This window comes from Mastigoproctus giganteus, chromosome 14 (assembly GCF_048544385.1).
Source record: "Mastigoproctus giganteus isolate SK-2022 chromosome 14, ASM4854438v1, whole genome shotgun sequence".
Taxonomy (NCBI): Eukaryota; Metazoa; Arthropoda; class Arachnida; order Uropygi; family Thelyphonidae; genus Mastigoproctus; species Mastigoproctus giganteus.
In genome coordinates this window covers 34,307,388-34,328,532 of record NC_143588.1, presented here as the reverse complement: position 1 = coordinate 34,328,532, position 21,145 = coordinate 34,307,388, and the positions used below count along the sequence as shown (strand labels likewise).

Here is a 21,145-nt window from a genome sequence, read left to right as displayed (position 1 = left end):
ATGAGAGATGCTTGATGGTGTGCATGGTTTGATCCAAATATAATTCTTGACTAAATATCAAAGAGTATGAAAAGGCTGTTTAACATGGATAATGCATCTCCATCAGTTCTACTACCCAGGTAGTATGCATGAAAGAAGACTACTGTTACTTATTCTCATTTGGGCACCACCACCCAGATGGGTTGTCACTATTGCAACAGGGTACCTGCCCACCCACCGATGATGAAGCCAACCAGCTTCGAAATGGAGCCGTCTGGGTGGTGGTGCTCATCTGAGAATAAGTAACAGTAGTCTTCTCTACCAGCAAAGCATTACTTATTCATAGTAGTGCACCTAGGAAACTCGTTGTGAAGGTATTCACAATATGAGATATAATAAAACGATGCATGCATACTTCCTGGGTAGTAGAAATGATGAAGATGCATTACCTATGCTTAAACAGCCATTTCATACTCTTTGACATTTAGTCAAGAATTGTATTTAGATTAAACCATGCATGCCATCAAGCATCTCTCATATTGCAGAGTTATACTTCATAACTGGGCTGTCACTATTGCTATAAGGTACCTATTCACCCATCGATGATGAAGCCAACCAGCTTCGAAATGGTGCCGTTTGGGTGGTGGTGGTGCCCATCTGAGAATAAGTAACAGTAGTCTTCTCTACCAGAGAAGTGTTACTTATTCAAAGTAGTGCAATACTTAAGCAACTCGTTGTGAAGGTATTCACAATATGATATATAATAAAACGATGCATGCATTCTACCTGGGTAGTAGAAATGATGAAAATGCATTACCCATGCTTAAACAGCCTTTTCACAGTCTTTGACATTTAGTCAAGAATTATATTTAGAACATTATAATAGTTCATTAAAGATTTAATGGATGCACCGTTTTCAAACTTTTTAATAATTTCAACCTTTTGTTTAATTGAAAGCACAACTCTTTTGCGTTTACCCATCATTTTTGCGATTTCTAAACAAAAAAAAATATATATATTTACTATAAAAAAATTTCAACATCCCTGACATAAATAACGAAACAAAATTTCTCATTTTGCGGTGCAATGGAACACAAAGATCGATGCGACACACTAAAACAAACTAAACATTTGTTCTCTCTCTCTTTTTTTTTTTTTTTTTGAGCGGCTGGTCTGAAGACAGGATATAGGTACATTTATCTCCCAATGACGACTTATAACGCCGCTTCTTGTTGCTTAGGTGCCTCCGTAGCCAGGTGGGCAGCAGTGCGTAGCACACGCTTCTTGATTAGACCGGGGTTCGAGCCTGTGACCACCAAATACGAAGGATGTGGAAAGGTCAGGGAATGACTACCGTATATCCCAAGAGCAATATGGCCTTTGTTGCTAATGCTCCTAAAAAAAAACCAAACAAACAATGTTGTTGCTTATTTACGATTTGAAAAACATCTGTTTATACCTATTCTGGTTATTACTTGATTTTATGATTTCTGGTTGATTCTTTTTTTTAATTTGGAGTTTCGAAGTGTTCCCGGTAAATCGAGAGTCTGCTGTATTTTGTTTCTAGTCATTAATAAAAAAAGATTCTATTGTACTTCAGGTGAATGAACAGAATAATGTTTATATTAAAAAAAGTTCCATTTTTTTGATGATTATAATATGATCACCTGAAATCAGGAAAATTCCAAGATTGTTCAGGGCAAAGTCCCAAGATTGCAAGATTTAAAAGGTAATACTACTGTATAATCAATCTAATCCAAAAATAACGCAATCAGATAAGACTCTGCACAAAATTTCCCCTGTTAATAGAAATATAATTTTACTTATTTGACCAGAACAATGAAATCTTTTATGAATTATGATCCGTAACAATATTATCAGCCATTTTTGTGTTTTTGTTTTTCAACAGAATTTAACAGAATAAACTGCATGGTAAGTATGGTGGTCTATTGAAAATAATGCAATACTAAATAGCAGTTGGTGGTTTGATGAGCAATACACAGGTAATGCAAGCAAGTAGTATGAGTGGCAATCAAAGTTTTACATTGACAAATGCAAGGTACTTCTTATGGTTAGCTGTAATCCCAGATTAATGACCAACTGTATGGCACCAAACTCAGGGTAGTGGAGAATGAAAAAGATCTGGATTTAATTGTGCAGTCAGATACGAAGGTTTCTGAGCAGTGTAGACAGGCAGCTAATGGGAGTTTCTCAATGATATACAGGAATTTTGTCAGTAGAGATAAGGAGGTGATCATCCCCATTGTATAAGGCACATCATGGTAAACCACATCTTGATTACTGTATACATGTCTGGAAGAATGTGGATCTGTTGGAGTGGGTGTAGAGAAGAACAAAAAAGATCAGTGAGGGGAACAAAAGGGTGCTCTTTTGTGGAGAGCACCCTTTTGTTCCCCCTTTCAGATGACTAGTCTCCAGACAAGTTATCTGCCAGGAGATCCAATTGAGGTGTTTAAGACACTGAATGGATTGAATAAGCACAATTGTGCTGATGGACCCCTTCATGATCAGGCTATGTGAGGGAGCATAAATTCAGGTTGAGGAAGCAAAATGGATATGTGGAAATTTGTCTTCAGCTAGTGGTTAGTTTATTGTTGGAACAAACTTCCATTTTTTGTTCTAGACGTGCTGCTGTCTTGCATCATTTGCCAGTACTAATACTATAAAGACCTAGTGTTTATTAGTGATTAAATCCTCCTGGTCACTAAAAGGGAAAAGGGACCAAGGAGCATTTCTACTTTTTCTGCAAACCTTGCAGCCAAATAACCACATACTGCTATTTCACAAACTTTTCAAGTTCCGTATACCAGTTACAAACACGTTATCCGTAAAGCATGTTATAATAGCTGGTCACTAATCTGGAGAGGTTATCCAGGAAACAAACTTTACCGAATAAAACCAGTATTACCCAAAGCTGTGGTTCTCCATTTTCCACAAAAGCAGGCAAGAAGAAATAATTTTAGGAAGACTAAGGATTGGGCATACTCACTTCACTCACCTATATCTATTAATGAATGACCGCACTCTCCAATGTACAACTGATTGTTCATCATTTATTAGTGGATTGCCCCCACCTTCACAATATCTGCTCAAACACTTTAGCCCTAGCAGCCTTTGTGTCATTAAATTCCACCACAGCAGCAACAACAAAAACAACAACAACAACATCCTATTTTTTGTAATTTTTAAAATGCCAAAAAGCATTGGCTGTAATATAAAAAAAGAATGCTACTCTATATTATAATTCTGCCTTCCTCTGCGGGGATGCTATTTTTCTTCCTTTGATAGTTGGAGTTCAAGCTAACTTCAGAAGCATTATCAATGAGCCAATCTTCTTCTTTCTATTCTGATTCTGCTCGGTTTTAGGATAGTCACATTTCTACCTTCTTCTTCTTCTTCTTCTTCTCTTTATTTTCCTATGGGTTTCTACTTGTTTAATATTTTTATCTGCCTGTCCTTCATCTTATCTGTTTGTTTTTCCATTCTGTTTTCCTCTTACATATCCACTCATTAATACATTGTATTTTACACTATTTTCTGATTTTGTCACTTTTAACTTCTCTTAATGTTTTATTAGATTTTACTTAATTTTTCATTGTTGTAGTTTTTCTTCCTTTGATAGTTGGAGTTCAAGCTAACTTCATTATCAATGAGTCAATCTTCTTTCCATTCAGTTGTGTTACTTTAGCTGTTGTACCTCTTGTCTCATCTCTATTTCTATTCCTAGGTATATCTGCTGGGAGCAACAATTAATGATGTCACCAACAGATTTTCAGATTTTAAGAGAGGATAAAGAGAACAAGGCTTTTGAGGGGAAATGTTTTTCAGTTTGGCCCACACTTGTAGGTAGAAGGGATCTGTTTTGTAGAGACAGGATACATTTAAGCAAAGCATTTAAGACAGGATACATTTATTTAATTGAGAATAACTTAAGGGTTCAGGGAAACTGCTAGTTTTGGCAGACAAAGTTAATATATATATATATATATATATATATATATATATGCATTTATCTGATGATATTGGTCAACTCTCCTCTCAGGGAAACAAAGTAATGTTTGCATATACCTCAAGAGTTCTTGTTTGTTACCGCACAGATCATATTAGCAAGATGTACTGAGGACAGAAATGTTTCAAATGAGCAGGTAAACAATGACAGGGAAGTAAGCTTAAATAACTTCAAAGGGTGTGTCAGGATAGGTAACTGTACAAGAACACTAAGTCTTAATTGTTTATACAGTAATGTCAGAAGTGTTGTCAATGAAATGAGTGAATTCGAACTGCTGATTAGGATAAGTAATGCTGACATTAACAGGGCTTACAGAAACATGGTGCCACCTGGAAATAGGGATGATGAGTTTCAATATGGTATCTACAATGTATTTAGGAAGGATGGGGCAGATAGAAGGGGTGGTAGGGTCATGCATCTTATCAAAAGCAGCCTCAGCGTGACAAAAGCTTTCCTGAATTCAGACTTTTCGCATGCTAGTGTAGAATCTGTGTGGTGTGAGATAGTTGGAAGCAAAGGTATAAAGAGAGTGGGATTAATCTACAGGCCAGGTGATTGAAGATTATGATGAGAGCCTCTACATGCAAATGGAATGGGAAAGTAAGTGTGAATGTCTTATTATGGGTGATTTTAATTTGCCTCTAATTGATTGGAGCAAATGGGAAGGAAATCCCATTTGCTCCAATCAATTAGAGGCAAATTAATTATATAGGGGACAAAATTTTTAAATCAACTAGATGATTGTTATTAGTATCAATCAGGGAAAGTACTAGAGAAAAACTCCTACAGAAATATCAAATGCACTGGGGATCGTATTTTCTCAGTTGTCCTCTTCTATTGCATATGATCAAACATTTCAAAAACTTAAAACAGTTGCAGAGAAATCCAGACTAAATTTCACTGACAATTCCACTTTACCTCATAATAATAAACCATTTACCGTGCAGTAATCCCTTAACTACTCAAGAAACAGTGCTGCTGGCTCTATGGTGCCTCCATAGCCAGGTGGGCAGGAGCAACAGTGCGTAGCACACGCTTCTTGATTAGACTGGGGTTCAAGCCCATGACCAGTGGTCTCAGACAGTTTTTAAATTCTGTACATTGGGATCAACTGACGATGTTACCAACAGAAAACTCTAAGTGGGAAGCATTCAAGGAATTAATCGTGGATGTACTAAAAGTTTCATACCTATTAAGAAATATTGTTCAAGGTTTAGGCCTAAATGGTTATCAAATGAACCATTGAGACTAGTAACAGAGAAGAAAAATGCATGGGATGCATATAAATTATTAAGTGACTCAGAAGCCTATGGCAGATATAAGCTAGTCTGTAATCAGGTCACAAAGGAGGTTAGGCAGGCGAAGGCAGATTACGAGAAATCCTTGGCAAAAGATGCTAAGAAAAACAGCAAGGATTTCTTTACTTATATAAACTCTAAAAGGAAGGGGATGAATCTGATTGGTCCACTTGACATCGATGGTTCGACTGTTGATGATTCTGCTCAGATAGCAAACAAACTGAATGAGTATTTTGCATCCACATTCACACATGAGGAATCATTAAGATTTGAAAATGGCAGAAGATTACCAAATTGTAGCAGGATACTTAATGATTTTGTAATAACTGAGAGCAAAGTGGAGGAGAAATTGTTGAAGTTAAACATAAGAAAAGCACCTGGGGTGGATGGGATCTATCCAGTTATATTAAAGGAGGTGGCAAAGCAACTAAGCAAACCCTTAGCCATAATTATGAGAGCATCCTTGGACTCAGGGGAGGTTCCCACAGACTGGAGATGTGAAATGTATCCCCAATTCACAAAGGGGGATCGAAGGGCGACACGAGTAATTACAGACCATTTAGTTTTAACTTCTTTTCTGGGTAAAATAATGGGGTCGCTGGTTAAAGATGCATTGCAGGATCATCTAGACAAGACTGCAGCAATAATTCAGACACAGCATGGGTTTGTTAAGGGAAAATCTTGTCTGACAAATTTGATAGGATATTATGATGTGGTTACAAAGGAACTGGATGCAAAAAATAATTTTGATATTATATATTTGGATTTCAGGAAAGCTTTTGACACTGTTGCGTATGGAAGACTATTGTACAAATTGGAGCAGAATGGTATTAAGAGTAAGTTGCTACAATGGATAAAGGGATGGTTAAGTGGGAGAAGACAGAGGGTAATCAATGGGTTCTGCTCTTCGTGGACTAATGTTATTAGTGGAGTCCCACAGGGTTCGGTGTTGGGTCCACTGTTGTTTTGTATATTGATGAAGATATATCAGGCTTAATGTCGAAGTTTGCAGATGATACACAGGTTGGCAGGGTTGTTAATGACAGCAATGGCAACAGGATGTAGATAATTTGGGCAGATGGGTTAAGAAGTGGCAACTGAAGTTTAACCTTGTCAAATGCAAAGTACTGCATATGGGTAGAAGTAACCCCAGAGAAACGTGCCAACTGTGTGGTACTACACTTAAGGTGGTAGAAAATGAAAAAGCCCCAGGAGTAATTGTGCAGTCAGATATGAAGTTTTCTGAGCAATGCAGACAGGCTGCCAGGGCAGGTCATGGAGTTTTGTCAATGATATATAGGAATTTTGCTAGCAGGGAAAAGGAGGTGAGTGCCTTGAGTACTGCATATAGGTCTGGAGGCCTCATTTTAGGAAGGATGTAGATTTGCTTGAGTGGGTACAGAGAAGGGCAACAAGATTGATGAGGGGAATGAAGTGATCCTCTTATCAAGAGAGGCTTAAGTTCTGCAAATTGCAGTGGCTGGAGACTAGGCACCTGCGCGGTGATCTGATTGAGGTGTATAAGGCCTTGAATGAGTTGAGCACGCTGAATTCTGATGGTATCCTTCCACTCAGTCAGGTGGAAGGATACAGATTACGAACCTAAGGGGGCATAAATTCAAATTAAGAAAGGACAGATGTAGAATAGATGTGCGGAATTTGCCTTTAGCCAGCAGTTGGTTAATTGCTGCAACAAACTTCCATCTGCCGTTATGGAAGTTGATAGTTTGAATAAATTTAAGGAGGAACTGGACAGGCATTTGGAGGGAATGCTGTGATTTTTTTTTTTTTTTTTTTGGCTGATGCTGCATAAGCTCTTACACTTTCTTTCTTGCATCACATGCCACTACTACTACCACCAAATACAGAGAATGCAGAACGGTCAGGGAATGACCACTGCATATCCCCGGAGCAATATGGTCTTAGTTGCTAATGCTCCTAAAAAAAAAAAAAAACCAAGCTGCTGGCCCCGATGGGATATACTATGTAATGCTCCAAAATTTGGATCAAAGATCACTCTCCTTGCTGCTTATATTTTTCAATCGAATTTTTTCTGAAATACCTTCCCAAGTTCCTGTCGTCATTCTTATATAGTAGCAATTGCAAAGCCATTAAAGATCATTCTGTTCCTCAGAATTACAGGCCGATATCCCCTACCAGCTGTCTTAGCAAAACCCTTGAGAAAATGTTACATCGCGTCTTCTCCCTTGGTTCGTGGAGTCCCAAAATTGATTAACAACAACCAATTTGGATTTTGGAAAAACCGATCTTAATTGGATCTCATGATCAAAACCAAAACAAACATTAGAAATGCTTTTATCAAGAAGGAACATCTTGTCATGGTCTGTCTTGACGTTGAGAAAGCCTTTGACACTATATTGGACATTAGACTGTTGGCATTCGAGGTGAGCGGATGCGCTTAGACAGGGCTCCTCGGTTAAGTGGCTTACTTTTGGATAGTGCTTTTAAATATTTGATTTATTTAGATATTGTTGGATTATTTTGTTATAGGTTTTCCTGTAACTGTTTGATTTTAATAATATTATAGATATAATTTTTTAAAGTTACTTTCATTGATATTTATTTAATTTTATAATGGTAGTTACGAGATCTGCCTTAAACATGTCAGGGTATCGTGACTCACACGGAAATAGCCAATGGCGATTTACGGGTGAGTAATGATTTAATCCATTGTGGAACCTGTGGAATGTTTTCCAAGGTCGACCTGGTGACTAATCCTACCTCACCTGGGGATTCTTTTCTTTGTGATCGATGTAAGGAGTGCACCGATCTTAAATTACAATTTGGTGCACTGATGGAACAATTTGAGTCCCTGCAAAAACGAGTGCTTGCCCTCGAAAATAATGCATCTGGGAGCTCGTCAGGGACTCAAAACTCCAGCAATCTACCAAGTGATGCACACCCGATTAGAGCCTCAAAACAGAAAAACCAAGTGCAAACTACTCTGGTTAAAAAGGACATTGTTTTATTAGGAGACTCCATTGTCAGGGAAACGGAGAATATTTTTTATAATAAGGATAGGTGGAGCAGAACCAGGGTATGTCTGCCGGGAGCAACTATTGATGATGTCACCAACAGATTTTCAGATTTTAAAGGGGGTAAAGAAAATATTATTATTCATGTGGGGACAAATGATATTAAACGTACACGAGCTGACGATTTGTTGGAAAAATACAGGACCATGCTGAGGAAATGTCGCGAGCTAGGCCATAATGTCTATGTGTCTGCAATTCTGCTCAGACATGATAGGAGAGATTATATGTTAAGAGCCTTGTGGATTAACTCAAGACTTGAAGGAATCTGCAAGGCTTTAGGGGGGTAAATTTCTATCAGCATGGCCCACACTTGTAGGTAGAAGGAATTTGTTTTGTAGAGACGGGATACACTTAAACAAAGGTGGTGCAAAAGTTTTTGCCAGTATTATTGAGGATACCTTAAAGGTTCAGGGAAACTACTAGTTAGGGGGGATGTGGGTAATACTGACACGCGTTTATCTGATAATATTGGTCAAAGTAACTCTTGCACATACCTTAAGAGTACTTATCTGTTACCCCAACTGGACGTATTATCTAGATGTTCTGGGGGCAGAAACGTTTCACGTGAGCGGGTAGCTAATATCAGGGAAGAGAGCCTAAAAAACTTCAAGGGTTGTGTTCGGGTTGTTAAATATACAAGAACAGTAAATCTTAATTGTTTATACAGTAATGTTAGAAGTGTCCTCAATAAAATGAGCGAATTCGAACTGCTGGTTAAAACAAGTAACGCGGACATAATAGGGCTTACAGAGACGTGGTGCCACCCGGAAATTGGGGATGATGAGTTTCAGTACGGCTTGTATAATGTATTTAGGAAGGATAGGTTAGATAAAAGGGGTGGTGGGGTAATGCTTCTTATCAGAAGCAGCCTGAGTGCGATGATAGCTTTCCCGGATTCAGACATTTCACATGCTAGTATAGAGTCTGTATGGTGTGAGATAGTTGAAAACAAAGGTATAATGCGAGTAGGAGTAATCTACAGCTAGGTGATTGTGAAGATTATGACAAAAGCCTCTACATGCAAATGGAATGGGCTAGTAAGCGTCAATGTCTTATTATGGGTGATTTCAGTTTGCCTCTAATTGATTGGAGTAAACGGGAAGGAAACTCGACATGGGGAACAAAATTTTTAAATCAACTAGATGACTGTTATTTGTATCAAAATGTCAGGGAAAGTACTAGAGAAAAGAATATCCTAGACCTCATCATCACACATGAATCAGATGACATAACAGGGCTGACAGTAGAGGAACCAGTAGCAGAAAGTGATCACGGAGTTCTACGGTGGATGATGACGAGAGAGGTAGCAGAAGTAAAAGGCAAAGGAATGGGTTTTAATTTCAGAAAAGGAAATTATGATGCCTTAAGGTACTACATGGCCTCTATTAACTGGGTAGATATCGTGCAGAGAATGAATACAATTGAACTGTGGTACACTTTTAAAACATTAATCACAGATGCCTTGAATGCGTATATACCATTAAAAAAATACTCCACGAGAAGGGTTCCAAGTTGGATGAATAGTGAAATTGCCACATTACTTGAGCAGAAAAAGGTGGCATGGAAAGGTTACAGAGCAATAAAAAGTACTGAAGCCTATAACAGCTACAAGGTGATGTGTAATAGAGCCACAGAAAAGGTTCGACAGGCAAAGGCAGTTTATGAGAAATCACTAGCAAACAGAGCAAAGAGAGGGATAAAGAATTCTTCACATATATAAATGCCAAGAAGAGCAGGACAAACCAGATCGGACCTTTACGTAAGGGAAAGGGGATAGTAATAAATATACCAGCTGCCGTTGCAGATGAACTCAACAGTTATTTTGCATTGATATTTACAAACGAAAAGCCTTTTGTGGCAATGGGAAATTGTGGGAGCGAAGTTAAAAAAGATGTAATTAATGATATTGAAATTTCGCAAGATTATTTAATGAAAAAACTTTCGAGCCTACAGACCAGTAAGGCTCCTGGAGTTGATGGAATATACCGTATAATCTTAAGAGAGGCGGCAAGCGAGTGCATTGAACCATTGAGGCTAATTAAGCGAGCATCACTAGACTCTGGGGAGAGTCCCTTGGATTGGAAAAGTGCAAATGCATCTCCCATACATAAGGGTGGCTCTAAAAGTGAAGTTGGAAATTATCGACCTGTCAGTCTGATCAGTAGTAGGGAAAATCATGGAGGCAATGATCAAGGGTGGAATTCAGGATCATTTGGATCGAATTGAAATTCTCAAGGATACTCAGCATGGTTTTGTAAAGGGAAAATCATGTTTAACAAATCTGGTTCGCTATTTCGAAAGGGTCACTCACGAGCTGGATTTAGGGAATAATTTCGACATTGTTTATATAGATTTCAGCAAAGCTTTTGACTCAGTCCCACATGAGCGGTTGCTTTATAAGCTGGAACAGGTTGGAATCACTGGGAAAATCCTTAGATGGATAGAAGGATGGCTTCAGGTCAGGAGGCAGAGGGTTGTGATAAATGGCTATTCCTCAGATTGGGTTGATGTAAGAAGTGGGGTTCCCCAAGGATCAGTATTAGGACCACTTTTGTTTTTAATTTTCATAAACGACATTGATGAAGGGATAGAGGGCGTGATGTCTAAATTTGCAGATGATGTTAAAATTGGTAGAATAGTTAATGATCACTGTCAAGCTGAGCTTCTTCAGAGAGACCTAGATAGACTTCAGGTCAGAAAAATGGCAGTTGTGCTTTAATCCAACAAAGTGTAAGGTATTACACCTGGGAAACAGTAATCCCAAAAAAACTTATTCACTTGGTGGAGTTCACCTAAACCCAGTACTGGAGGAAAGGGACTTGGGTGTTACTAGCATTAGCATTAGTAGAGGCATTTGATACAAGAAAGCAAGCTTATGCAGCATCAGCCAAAAAAAAAATAATAATAAATAAATAAATAAAAAATAACCACTTCCACTTCACCCCTCTGTTCGTTCGAAATACCTGTCCAGCTGAGCCTTAAACTTATTTAGGCTATCAACTTCCACGACAAGGGATGGAAGTCTACTCCAGCAACCAACCACCCTCTGGCTAAAGGCAAATTTCCTCATATCTATCCTACATCTGTCTTTCCTCAATTTGAATTTATGCCCTTTCAGGTGATTATTCTGAGCAAGAGGAAGAATCCCATCAGCATTGAGCATGCTCAAACCATTCAAGGCTTTATACAGCTCTATCGGTGCTTAACAGGAGAGACTGCTTCTACAGGGATGGAATACACTTAAAACAAGGGGTGCAAGAGTGTTTGCTGATGCTTTTGAGGCAGTGCTAGGTTGCTTGGAACACTGCTAGCTTGGGAGGTTCATGGACTAAAAGATTAACAGTAGGCAGAGGGGAAAGTGATGAAAGTGAAAGAGACACAGGCAGAGGTGAAAGTAATTTAAGTGAAAGCGCTGCAGCCAGAGGTGAAAGAGCAGCATAGAGAGCAAGTTGCTGGGGATTTCAAGACCTATTCAAGAGTCATCATGGAACGAATAAATACATGGGCTGTGTTAGGGTAACTAAGACTAGGACAGGTGCATGTATATTTGCATATATTCCAGTTAGTGGCATAGCTACCATGTAGGTAGGCAAGGCAATTGACTCCGGGCCAGGGCCCTTTAGCTGCCCGGTGTCTTTGGCTGTCTCCTCTTTTTGCAATTTTCATTAATTAAGTAGGGGCCCGAACATGTTCTTTGCCTCCGGGCCTGAAAAAGGGTAGCTACGCTAATGACTCCAATGCTAGGAGTATAGTAAATAAATTTGATGAATTTGAAGTGCTGGTCAAGACATCAAAGGCAGATATTATTGTGATATCAGAGACGTGGTGTCACACAGATATAAGCAATGCAGAATTGGGGAGTACAACATGTACAGAAAGGATAGGAAGGGAGGAGGGGTTATGCTGCTAGTTAGGAAACACATAAAATCTAAGGAAGTGCATCCAGTTGACATAGATGGACAGTCCAATGTTGAGTTAAGCACTGGGAAAGGAACAATGAGAGTAGGAGTGTGTTATAGGTCTAATGAGTACAGCGAACAATTTACCAAGAAATAGTGGGCCAGTAAATCAGAATGTCTAATAATGGGGAATTTTAACTTCCCAGATATTGACTGGAACTTGTGGGTTGGTCACTTGCACACTAGCAAGACTTTTGTGGATTTATTGGATGATTGTTTTCTGCAGCAGCATGTTCGGGAAGCAACTAGAGAGCGTATCTGGTTATCAGCAGTGATTATACGTACAATAAGAATTTGCAGGTAAAAGAACCACTGGGTGGCAGTGATCACATTGTACTGGTGTGGATTTACTTAAAGATATTACTATCATCAGGGGTAAAGGGAAGGGTTTTTTGTTTCCATAAAGGTGACTGCAGTGGTCTCAGACAGTTTTTAAATTTTATACATTGGGAACAACTGATGATGTTACCAACAGCAAATTCTAAATTGGAAACATTCAAGGAATTATTATTATTATTATTATTATTATTATTAGCCATATGGTGCAAGGAAGCCTGAGGCTTATGCTGCACCAGCCAAAACAAAATTTCTGAATAACCCTGAGAGAGAGAGAGAGAGAGAGAGAGAGAGAGCAAGAGTCAGATATAGAAGGAAATCACCAAGAAAGAGAAGAATGATGATATCCAAGACCCTGGGTGTGCCAAGCTCATACTCACTAGATGTGATCCCCTGGAATTAATCTAGGCTTTTCATACCAATTAAGAAATACTGTTCAAGATTAGGCCTAAATGATGTTATATGAACTAATGAGACTCATGGCAGAGAAGAAAAATGCATGGGATGCATATAAATTATCAGGTGGCACAGAAGCCTATGGTAGGTATAAGTTAGTTTGTAATGAAGTCAAAAAGGAGGTTAGGCAAGAAAAGGCAGATCGTGAGAAATAGTTGACAAAAGATGCTAAGGAAAACAGCAGGAACTTCTTTACTTATATAAACTGTAGAAGGAACAAGATAAATCATATTGGTCCATTTGATATTGATGGTTCGACTGTTGATGATCCTGTTCAGATAGCTGACAAACTGAATGAGTATTTTGAATCTATATTCACACATGAGGAATTTTGTAGAGAAGTGGAGGACAGAAGCTTATTAAACTCTAAAATGGAGCTTAATGATTTTGTAATAACTCAGAGCAAAGTAGTGGAGAAATTGTTAAAGTTAAACATAAGAAAGGCACCTGGGATGGATGGGATCTATCCAGTTATATTAAAGGAGGCTACACAGGAAGTAAGCAAAACCTTAGCCCTAATTATGTAAGCATCTTTGGACCCAGGGGAAGCACCCATGGTCTGGAGATGTGCAAATTAACCCCACTTCACAAAGGGGGATCAGACTTTTGTTACAGGTGAAATAATGGAGTCACTAGTTAAAGAAGCATTGCAGGATCATCTAGATAAGACTGCAGTAATAATTCAGACACAGCATGGGTTTGTTAAGGAAAAGTCTTGTCTGACCAGTTTGATTAGATACTATGATGTGGTTACAAAGGAACTGCATGCAAAAAATAATTTTAATGCCACATACTTGGAATTCAGGAAAGCTTTTAATACTGTTGTGCATGGAAGGCTATTATGCAGATTGGAGCAGAAACAAGAGTGGTAATGAATGGATGCTGCTCTTTGTGGACTAATGTTATTTGTGGAGTCCCCCAGATTTGGGTGTTGAGCCCACTGTTGTTTTGTATATTTATCAGTCATATATTGATGAAGGTATATCTGGCTTAATATACAAGTTTGCAGATGATAATAAGGTTAGTAGGGTTGTTAATGACAGTTATCGCAGTGTGCTATAACTGTCATTAACTTTTCTAGATTCCGCAACAGGATCTAGAAAAGTTGGACAGCTGGGCTGAGAAGTGGCAATTGAAGTTTAACATTGACAAATGCAAAGTACTGCATATGGGTAGCACTAACCCCAGAGAAATGTAACAACCTTGTGGTACGACACTTAGTGTGGTAGAAAATAAAAAAAATAAAAAAAACCTGGGAGTAATTGGGCAATCAGATATGAAGTTTTCAGAATAATGTAGACAGGCTGCCAGAGCAGGTCATGGGGTGTTGTCAGTGATATACAAGAATTTTGCTAGTAGGGAAAAGGAGGTGATTATCTGTTTGTATCAGGCAATGGTCAAGCCCTGCCTTGAGTACTGTGTTCCCATTTGGAGGCCTCATTTTATTACTACTTTTACTACTTAGCCACATGGTGCAAGGAAGCCTGAGGTTTAGGAAGGATGTAGAGTTGCTTGAATGAGTAGAGAGAAGGGCTAAAAGACTGGTTAGTGGAATGAAGGGGTCCCCTTACCAAGAATGGCTTAAGCTCTGCTGATTTCAGGATTTGTAAACTATTCACCTACAAGCGATCTGATTAAGGTGTAGAAGCCTTGAATGGGTTGAACAGGCTCAATTCTGATGGGATTGTTCCTCTTGCTCAGATTATAAACCTGAGGGAGCATAAATTCAAATTGAGGAAAGGCAGTTGTCGAATAGATGTATAGAAATTTTCCCTTAGCCAGCGGGTATTTGATAGCTGGAATAGACTTCCATCTGTCGTTGTGGAAGTTGATAGGTTAAATAAATTCAAGGAGGAAGTGGACAAACTTTTAGTGTGAATGAACGTTTGAAATTTTTTTTTTTTTGGCTGATGCTACATAAGCTTGCTTTCTTGCATCACATGCCTCTACTACTATTACAAAAAACTGAAGCCTCTAACAGCTACAGATTGATCTGTAATAATGCCACAGAAAAGGTTAGGCTGGCAAAGGCAGATTATGAGAAATTGTTGCCAAAGAGAACAAAGTGTTGGGATAAGGAATTCTTCACATATGTAAATGCAAAGAAGAGAAGGACTGGACTTGTATATGGATCTGGGATAGTATTAGATATCCAAGCTGATTTTGCAGATGAACTCGACAGCTACTTTGCATTGATATTTACAGAAGAAAAACCCTTTATGCCAATGAGAAATTATGGGAGTGAAGTTGAAAAATGTGTAATTAATCGTATTGAAATTTCACATGATTATTTAATGTAGAAACGTTCATGCCTAAGGAGTAAGACTCCTCAATTTGATCTCATATACCCTATAATTTTAAGGGACATGGGAAGTGAGTGCATTGAACCATTAAGGCTATTTATTAGAGCATCACTGGCCTCAGGAGAGATGATTCCAATGTATTAGAAAAATACCAACATATCACCAATACATAAAAGTGATTCTAAGAGTGTAGTATGAAATTACCCACTGCCCAGTCCAACTTCATTAGTAGGGAAAATCATGGAGGCAATGAACAAGGGTTGAATTCAGGATCATTTTGATAGAAATGGAATTCTGAAGGATACGCAGCATGGTTTTGTAAAGGGAAAATTATGTTTAACAAATCTGGTTAGCTATTTTAACAGGGTCACTCATAGATTAGGGAATAAATTCAACATTGCTTATTTAAATTTCAGCAAAGCATTTGCCTCAGTCCCACATGAGCGGTTACTTTATAAGATGGAGCAGGTTGGAATTATAGGGAAAATCGCAAGATCCTCTGCATGTGGCAGAGGATTGTGATAAATGGTTATTTCTCTGATTGGGTTAGTAAGTGTTACTTTTTTGAGGTAGTGCAATATTACAGTAACTTGTTGTGAAGGTATTCACAATATGAGATATACTTAAATGATGCCAATTTTCAGCTAGTTAGTAGTTGGCTATGTATAGACATGATGCTCTAGCATTAACTTATATGCTACATTTTTGATATTTCTGTTTATAATATCAATGATGACTGATGAATTAACTACACATCATTAATAAAAATAAATGTATCATAGATATCAAAAGTTCATTTATACTTTTTAAGCAAATCTGATTTCATATGCCAGTATGGTGCCTGAAAGAACCTCACCTGTGGAAGAATTCAGCCATTGATAAGAGTGCCCATGGCATATGCTTATCACTGGTTGAATTTTACTGCTGTAGATGTTCCACCCTGAACTAAATCATGATTGTTTTTATAGTTTCATTATTATTATAATTTTATTTATGTACCTATTTGTTAATACCAGCTGATTCTACTAGGAATTTGTTTCAAATATAGTACAAGAAGAAGGACTTCTCAAGTTGTGGCAGGGAATTACTCCAGCCATATATAGGCATTTAGGTAAGTGCTCATATTAATTAATAATTTTCACTTCAAGTTTTTGCTTTTTGTCTTTTAAAATACATGGAGGGGATCATTAAGTAATCAAATTTAATTTCTGTAGTAACAGGAAAGATGCCAACCAAACAACTTTTAGCATTAGCAGAGGCATATGATGCAAGAAAGCAAGCTTATATAGCATCAGCCAAAAAAAAAAAAATAATAATAATTATGTAATTATGTACCAGGTACATAATGAGTTGCTGCCACTGATAATGTCACAGAGGCAGTCTTTAAAAATTCCAGCCTCAGAATTTAATTCTAGATTGAAATCACAAGCGAGAACTATAGGTATACGATTTATTAGCTCTTCCAATAAGTTTGCATCTTCAATGGAATATGGCATCAAATACTTGTTTATGAATTTTTGAATTATATCTGATGACATCTGGAGTAATGTATATGGCAACGATGAAAATAGATTCACTATTGAATTTGCACAAAGATCCACAAATGTCTCCAACTTCATCTGATACCACTGTCACATTGCTGCTATTATGTTGGGCAAAGATATGTGGTGTATTGATGATAGTTGAACCTTCACATTGATATATCGCAACACCACCACTATGAACATCCAACCTTTTAAATTGAGTCCCACATCAGAATGGTTTAGTAATATATGTTCACCATTATCCAACCACGTTTCACTTAATATCAATATTTTGGATTGCTGTAAGATTGTGTCCTTTTCGATATCTCGAATATGGGCCCGTAAATTTTGTACATTCATTGATGATATAGATATACCACTTTGTATGAAATCTTGCAGTCCATCTTGTAGAGATGGTAGCTTATTATTTTTCAAATGATCTAGTTCAGCACGAAGTTCTATATTACTAGTAGCTTTGCTGTAGTGAAATCGTAGTGGGGATTTGTAATATATAAACCTTGCAATGAGGTCACTTGAGATAATGCCACGTATACAAGTTGCTGTTGATGATCTTTCTCACAATTATATACAGCTTTGTCAAAGGTCCCTCCTTGAGATTTATGTATAGTCAAAGAACAAGCACATATTAAAAAGGAAATTGTGTATGTCTCCATGTTAATTTCCTATTGTTCTTGAATGGAATCATAGTTGATCATTTTATAATAGGTACATGTTTATCCTTCACATATTGTTTATAATGAGACTGAAGGTTATGTCCTATTTTTGACTCAGGAAATTTCATCAATATTTGTTTAACTGTTTCATCGTCCTCAAATTCAAAATTTACTTAAGTACTGATTGCACTATCTACCAATCCATCGACCACATCTATATTTGTAGTAATCATGTACGGTTCTCCTTTCAATAATGGTAGAATGTATGGAAGTCCTGCAGTTTCAGTCTCTGACATTTTATGAATTTAATTTTGCGTACTTGCTAATTGTTCTTTAGAATGATATCCGTGGTATAAATCTTGTGCAACTATTTCATTGGTTTCATCTGCAACTAAAGCATTTATATTATAGGAATTTATATCACTATTTCTTAAAAATAGTCGAATCCCTTGCGGACATAAATTAGTAGCATCTTCTTTTGTAACAAATCTCGATTCTATAATTTTAAGTTCATCTGGTAATAACACTTCTCCGTTGCCTATTTTTGTAAGAATTTTAGAAAATGTACTATTGGACTGTTGAACAACTTGTACTAATTCATGAAATTTTAGTAAAATGCCATAATTCTGGAACAATCAATGAGTTCTTCAAGCATTTATATATAAGTGTAGCACGCACTGGAGGCAATTGCCTTAAATCACCAATGAAGTATATGTTCATAACTCCAAATAGTATTTCATGACACTAGTTATCTGCTTTAAACGCATATCTATAATTGATAATAGTTCTGCACTAATCATACTAACTTCATCGATTATAACAGTATGTGCATGTTGAAATGCAGTTCTATATTATTGAAGAATTTCATTACTAAGTTCAAGATTTTTTGATAGACATATGGAAAGCAGAATGAACTTTTGTACCATTGATTGCCACAGCAGCATTGCCCGTGGAGGCAAAAGTAATATATGCATTATGAATATTTGATACATTATACAAAGGGTACTAGGGAAGTTTTGCAATATGACGCAACAATGAATCACAGGAAGCTGCTTGTTGCTGCATGTTGAGACATGTTCATACGTGCATAGTAGCCGCCGTGCCAAGTCGATGGGCTCAGTTATTCATTAGTAGTGAGAGTGTAAAGTGCTTGCAGTGGCATCGTGGTCACGAAATGAGATAAGGACAGTTTTGCGGTATAATTTCGTGCGTGGTTTAACCATAGACCAGTGCTTAGAAGAAATGACTCTTGCACTAGATGATGATTGTCCACATCGTACAACGATATTCAGGTGGTATAGAGAATTCCAAAGGGGAAATTTCACTCTGGAGGATTCTGAGAGGCCGGGAAGGCCACCAACGTCAGTTACGGTGGAAAACTTTACGGCTGTGAGGAAAATGCTTGACGAAAACAGGCGAGTGACCTACCAACAGATAGAGGATACTTTGGGCCTAAATGCACCAGCAATTCGTTCGATTCTGCAAGATCATTTGCACGTGAAGAAACTTTGTTCTCTCTGGGTGCCGCATCAACTGACTGAAGAGCAGATGACACGACGTGTGACTTGGTGCCGGGAGATGTTAAAAAAGTTTGATAAGGGACAATCTCGGTATGTGAACAACATCATGACAGGTGACGAGACTTGGCTGTACTATTACGATCTGCCGACTAAGGCTCAAAACAAAGTTTGGGTCTTTGATGATGACAACACACTCGTAATTGTCAGAAAATCCCGATCTGTAAAGAAGAAAATGATAGCTGTATTTTTCAAATCGAGTGGAATTGTGGAACGTGTCGTTTTGGACACGCAGAAGACAGTCACAGCTAAGTGGTATACTGAACAATGCTTGCCTAAAGTCATTGGATCTATGAAGAACCTGCGGCCAAAGTCAAGAATGGACACCTGGTACCTCCATCACGAAAATGCTCCAGCTCACCGCGCCAAAGCCTGCACCGAATATTTGACCACGACAGGACTGAAACTTCTCGAGCACCCTCCCTACAGTCCAGACCTTGCTCCCTGCGACTTTGCACTGTTCCCGCATGTGAAAATGAAGCTAAAAGGGAGGCGGTTTTCCAGTGATGAGGACCTTCTACGGGCTTGGGACAACGAGTGTGCTTTACTCCCTAGTGAAACTTGGCAGAACTGGTTTAAAGATTGGTTTCGGAGGATGGAGAGGTGTATTGAATGTAGAGGAAATTACTTTGAAAAAATTAAATAAACAAAGCTGTATTGCAAAACTTTCCTAGTACCCTTTGTAAAAGCAATTATACGTTTCCATCAATAATTTAAGAGTAACTGTCTTTCCACACACAGCAGGTCCAGTGAGAAATACTTGTATTGGTTCATGTATCTGATTATCAATTTGATGATAGATAGCTTCAAGTAATAATGCGCATTGTTCTTTATTAATACTACTCATCAAACGACAGATGATAATTTATCCATCATCGCCGTTCTCATCTCCTCATCAATAGTTTTTTTGTTGGTAAAGAAATCATCAACAATTTCTTTTGATTTAAGAAATTCTTCATTTTTTTCCACTGCTCCATTTTCATCATTCTCATCAAGTTCAATACAAAATTGCCTGCAAATTGCTGGCATATTTTCAATATCAGTATTAGATTTGAACTCTGTTCTTCTCAAGGTAATTATCTTTTTGTTGGTTTCATAAAGTTAAAAATATTTATTTTTTTCAAAATTCATTCTCCTTATTGATAAATGGTATGTGTAAAGTTACCATTTCGCGTATATGTTCACGAAGACATGTTGTATTATAATTCTAATACAGAATTATTTTAGGAAATTGTCTTTTCACCCATCCCCCATTTACTTTTCGATAATGAGCAGTAAATTGTGCAAGAGTTATATCTTTTAATGTTTTGCCTCATTTTTCATATTTATTAAAAATACTATCTTTCCATATATATCCAAAGACTCACTATCACCTTGTTGTTCATACAATTCAGCTTTTGATTTACGTAATTTCTGATGCTCGTGTGGCCATACCATTGGCACATATTCAATCGTTCTTGAAGACATGGACATTGGGTATCGTAATAAATACCAAGCTGCCTCTTGTGAACTCATCTCCATAGAATTCAATACATCTACACTAAATGCTCGAAACACTAAACAGAATTCAATACATCTACACTAAATGCTCGAAACACTAAACAGAATTCAATACATCTACACTAAATTTATGCTCGAAACACTAAACAGAATTCAATACATCGACACTAAATGCTCGAAACACTAAACAGAATTCAATACATCTACACTAAATGCTCGAAACACTAAACAGAATTCAATACATCTACACTTAATGCTCATGTTAGATCAGTTATATCCATGTCACGATATTCTTCTTGTAGCTCCATAATTTTCCTTTGCAGGTTGCTTATTCCTCTGTTAATTTTATTCACATATTCAACTACATGTGCTGCATTGTTCATCAATGATAACATATGTGCATGTGGACTTACTCGATGTTGAAATTCAATGCGTTTAAAGAAATTCACAACAT

At 37.6% G+C, this 21,145-nt stretch overlaps 1 protein-coding gene across 2 annotated transcripts in view; it reads left to right on the top strand.

Moving 5' to 3' along the window:
* LOC150075058 (mitochondrial uncoupling protein 4-like) overlaps positions 1–21,145 on the top strand; it is a 308,741-nt gene that overhangs the window by 55,844 nt on the left and 231,752 nt on the right. For both annotated transcript variants that reach the window (XM_090388936.1, XM_090388935.1), the window contains exon 3: positions 16,466–16,528. In XM_090388936.1, coding sequence (XP_090245062.1) covers positions 16,466–16,528 — 63 coding nt within the window. The remainder of the gene's footprint in view (positions 1–16,465; positions 16,529–21,145) is intronic.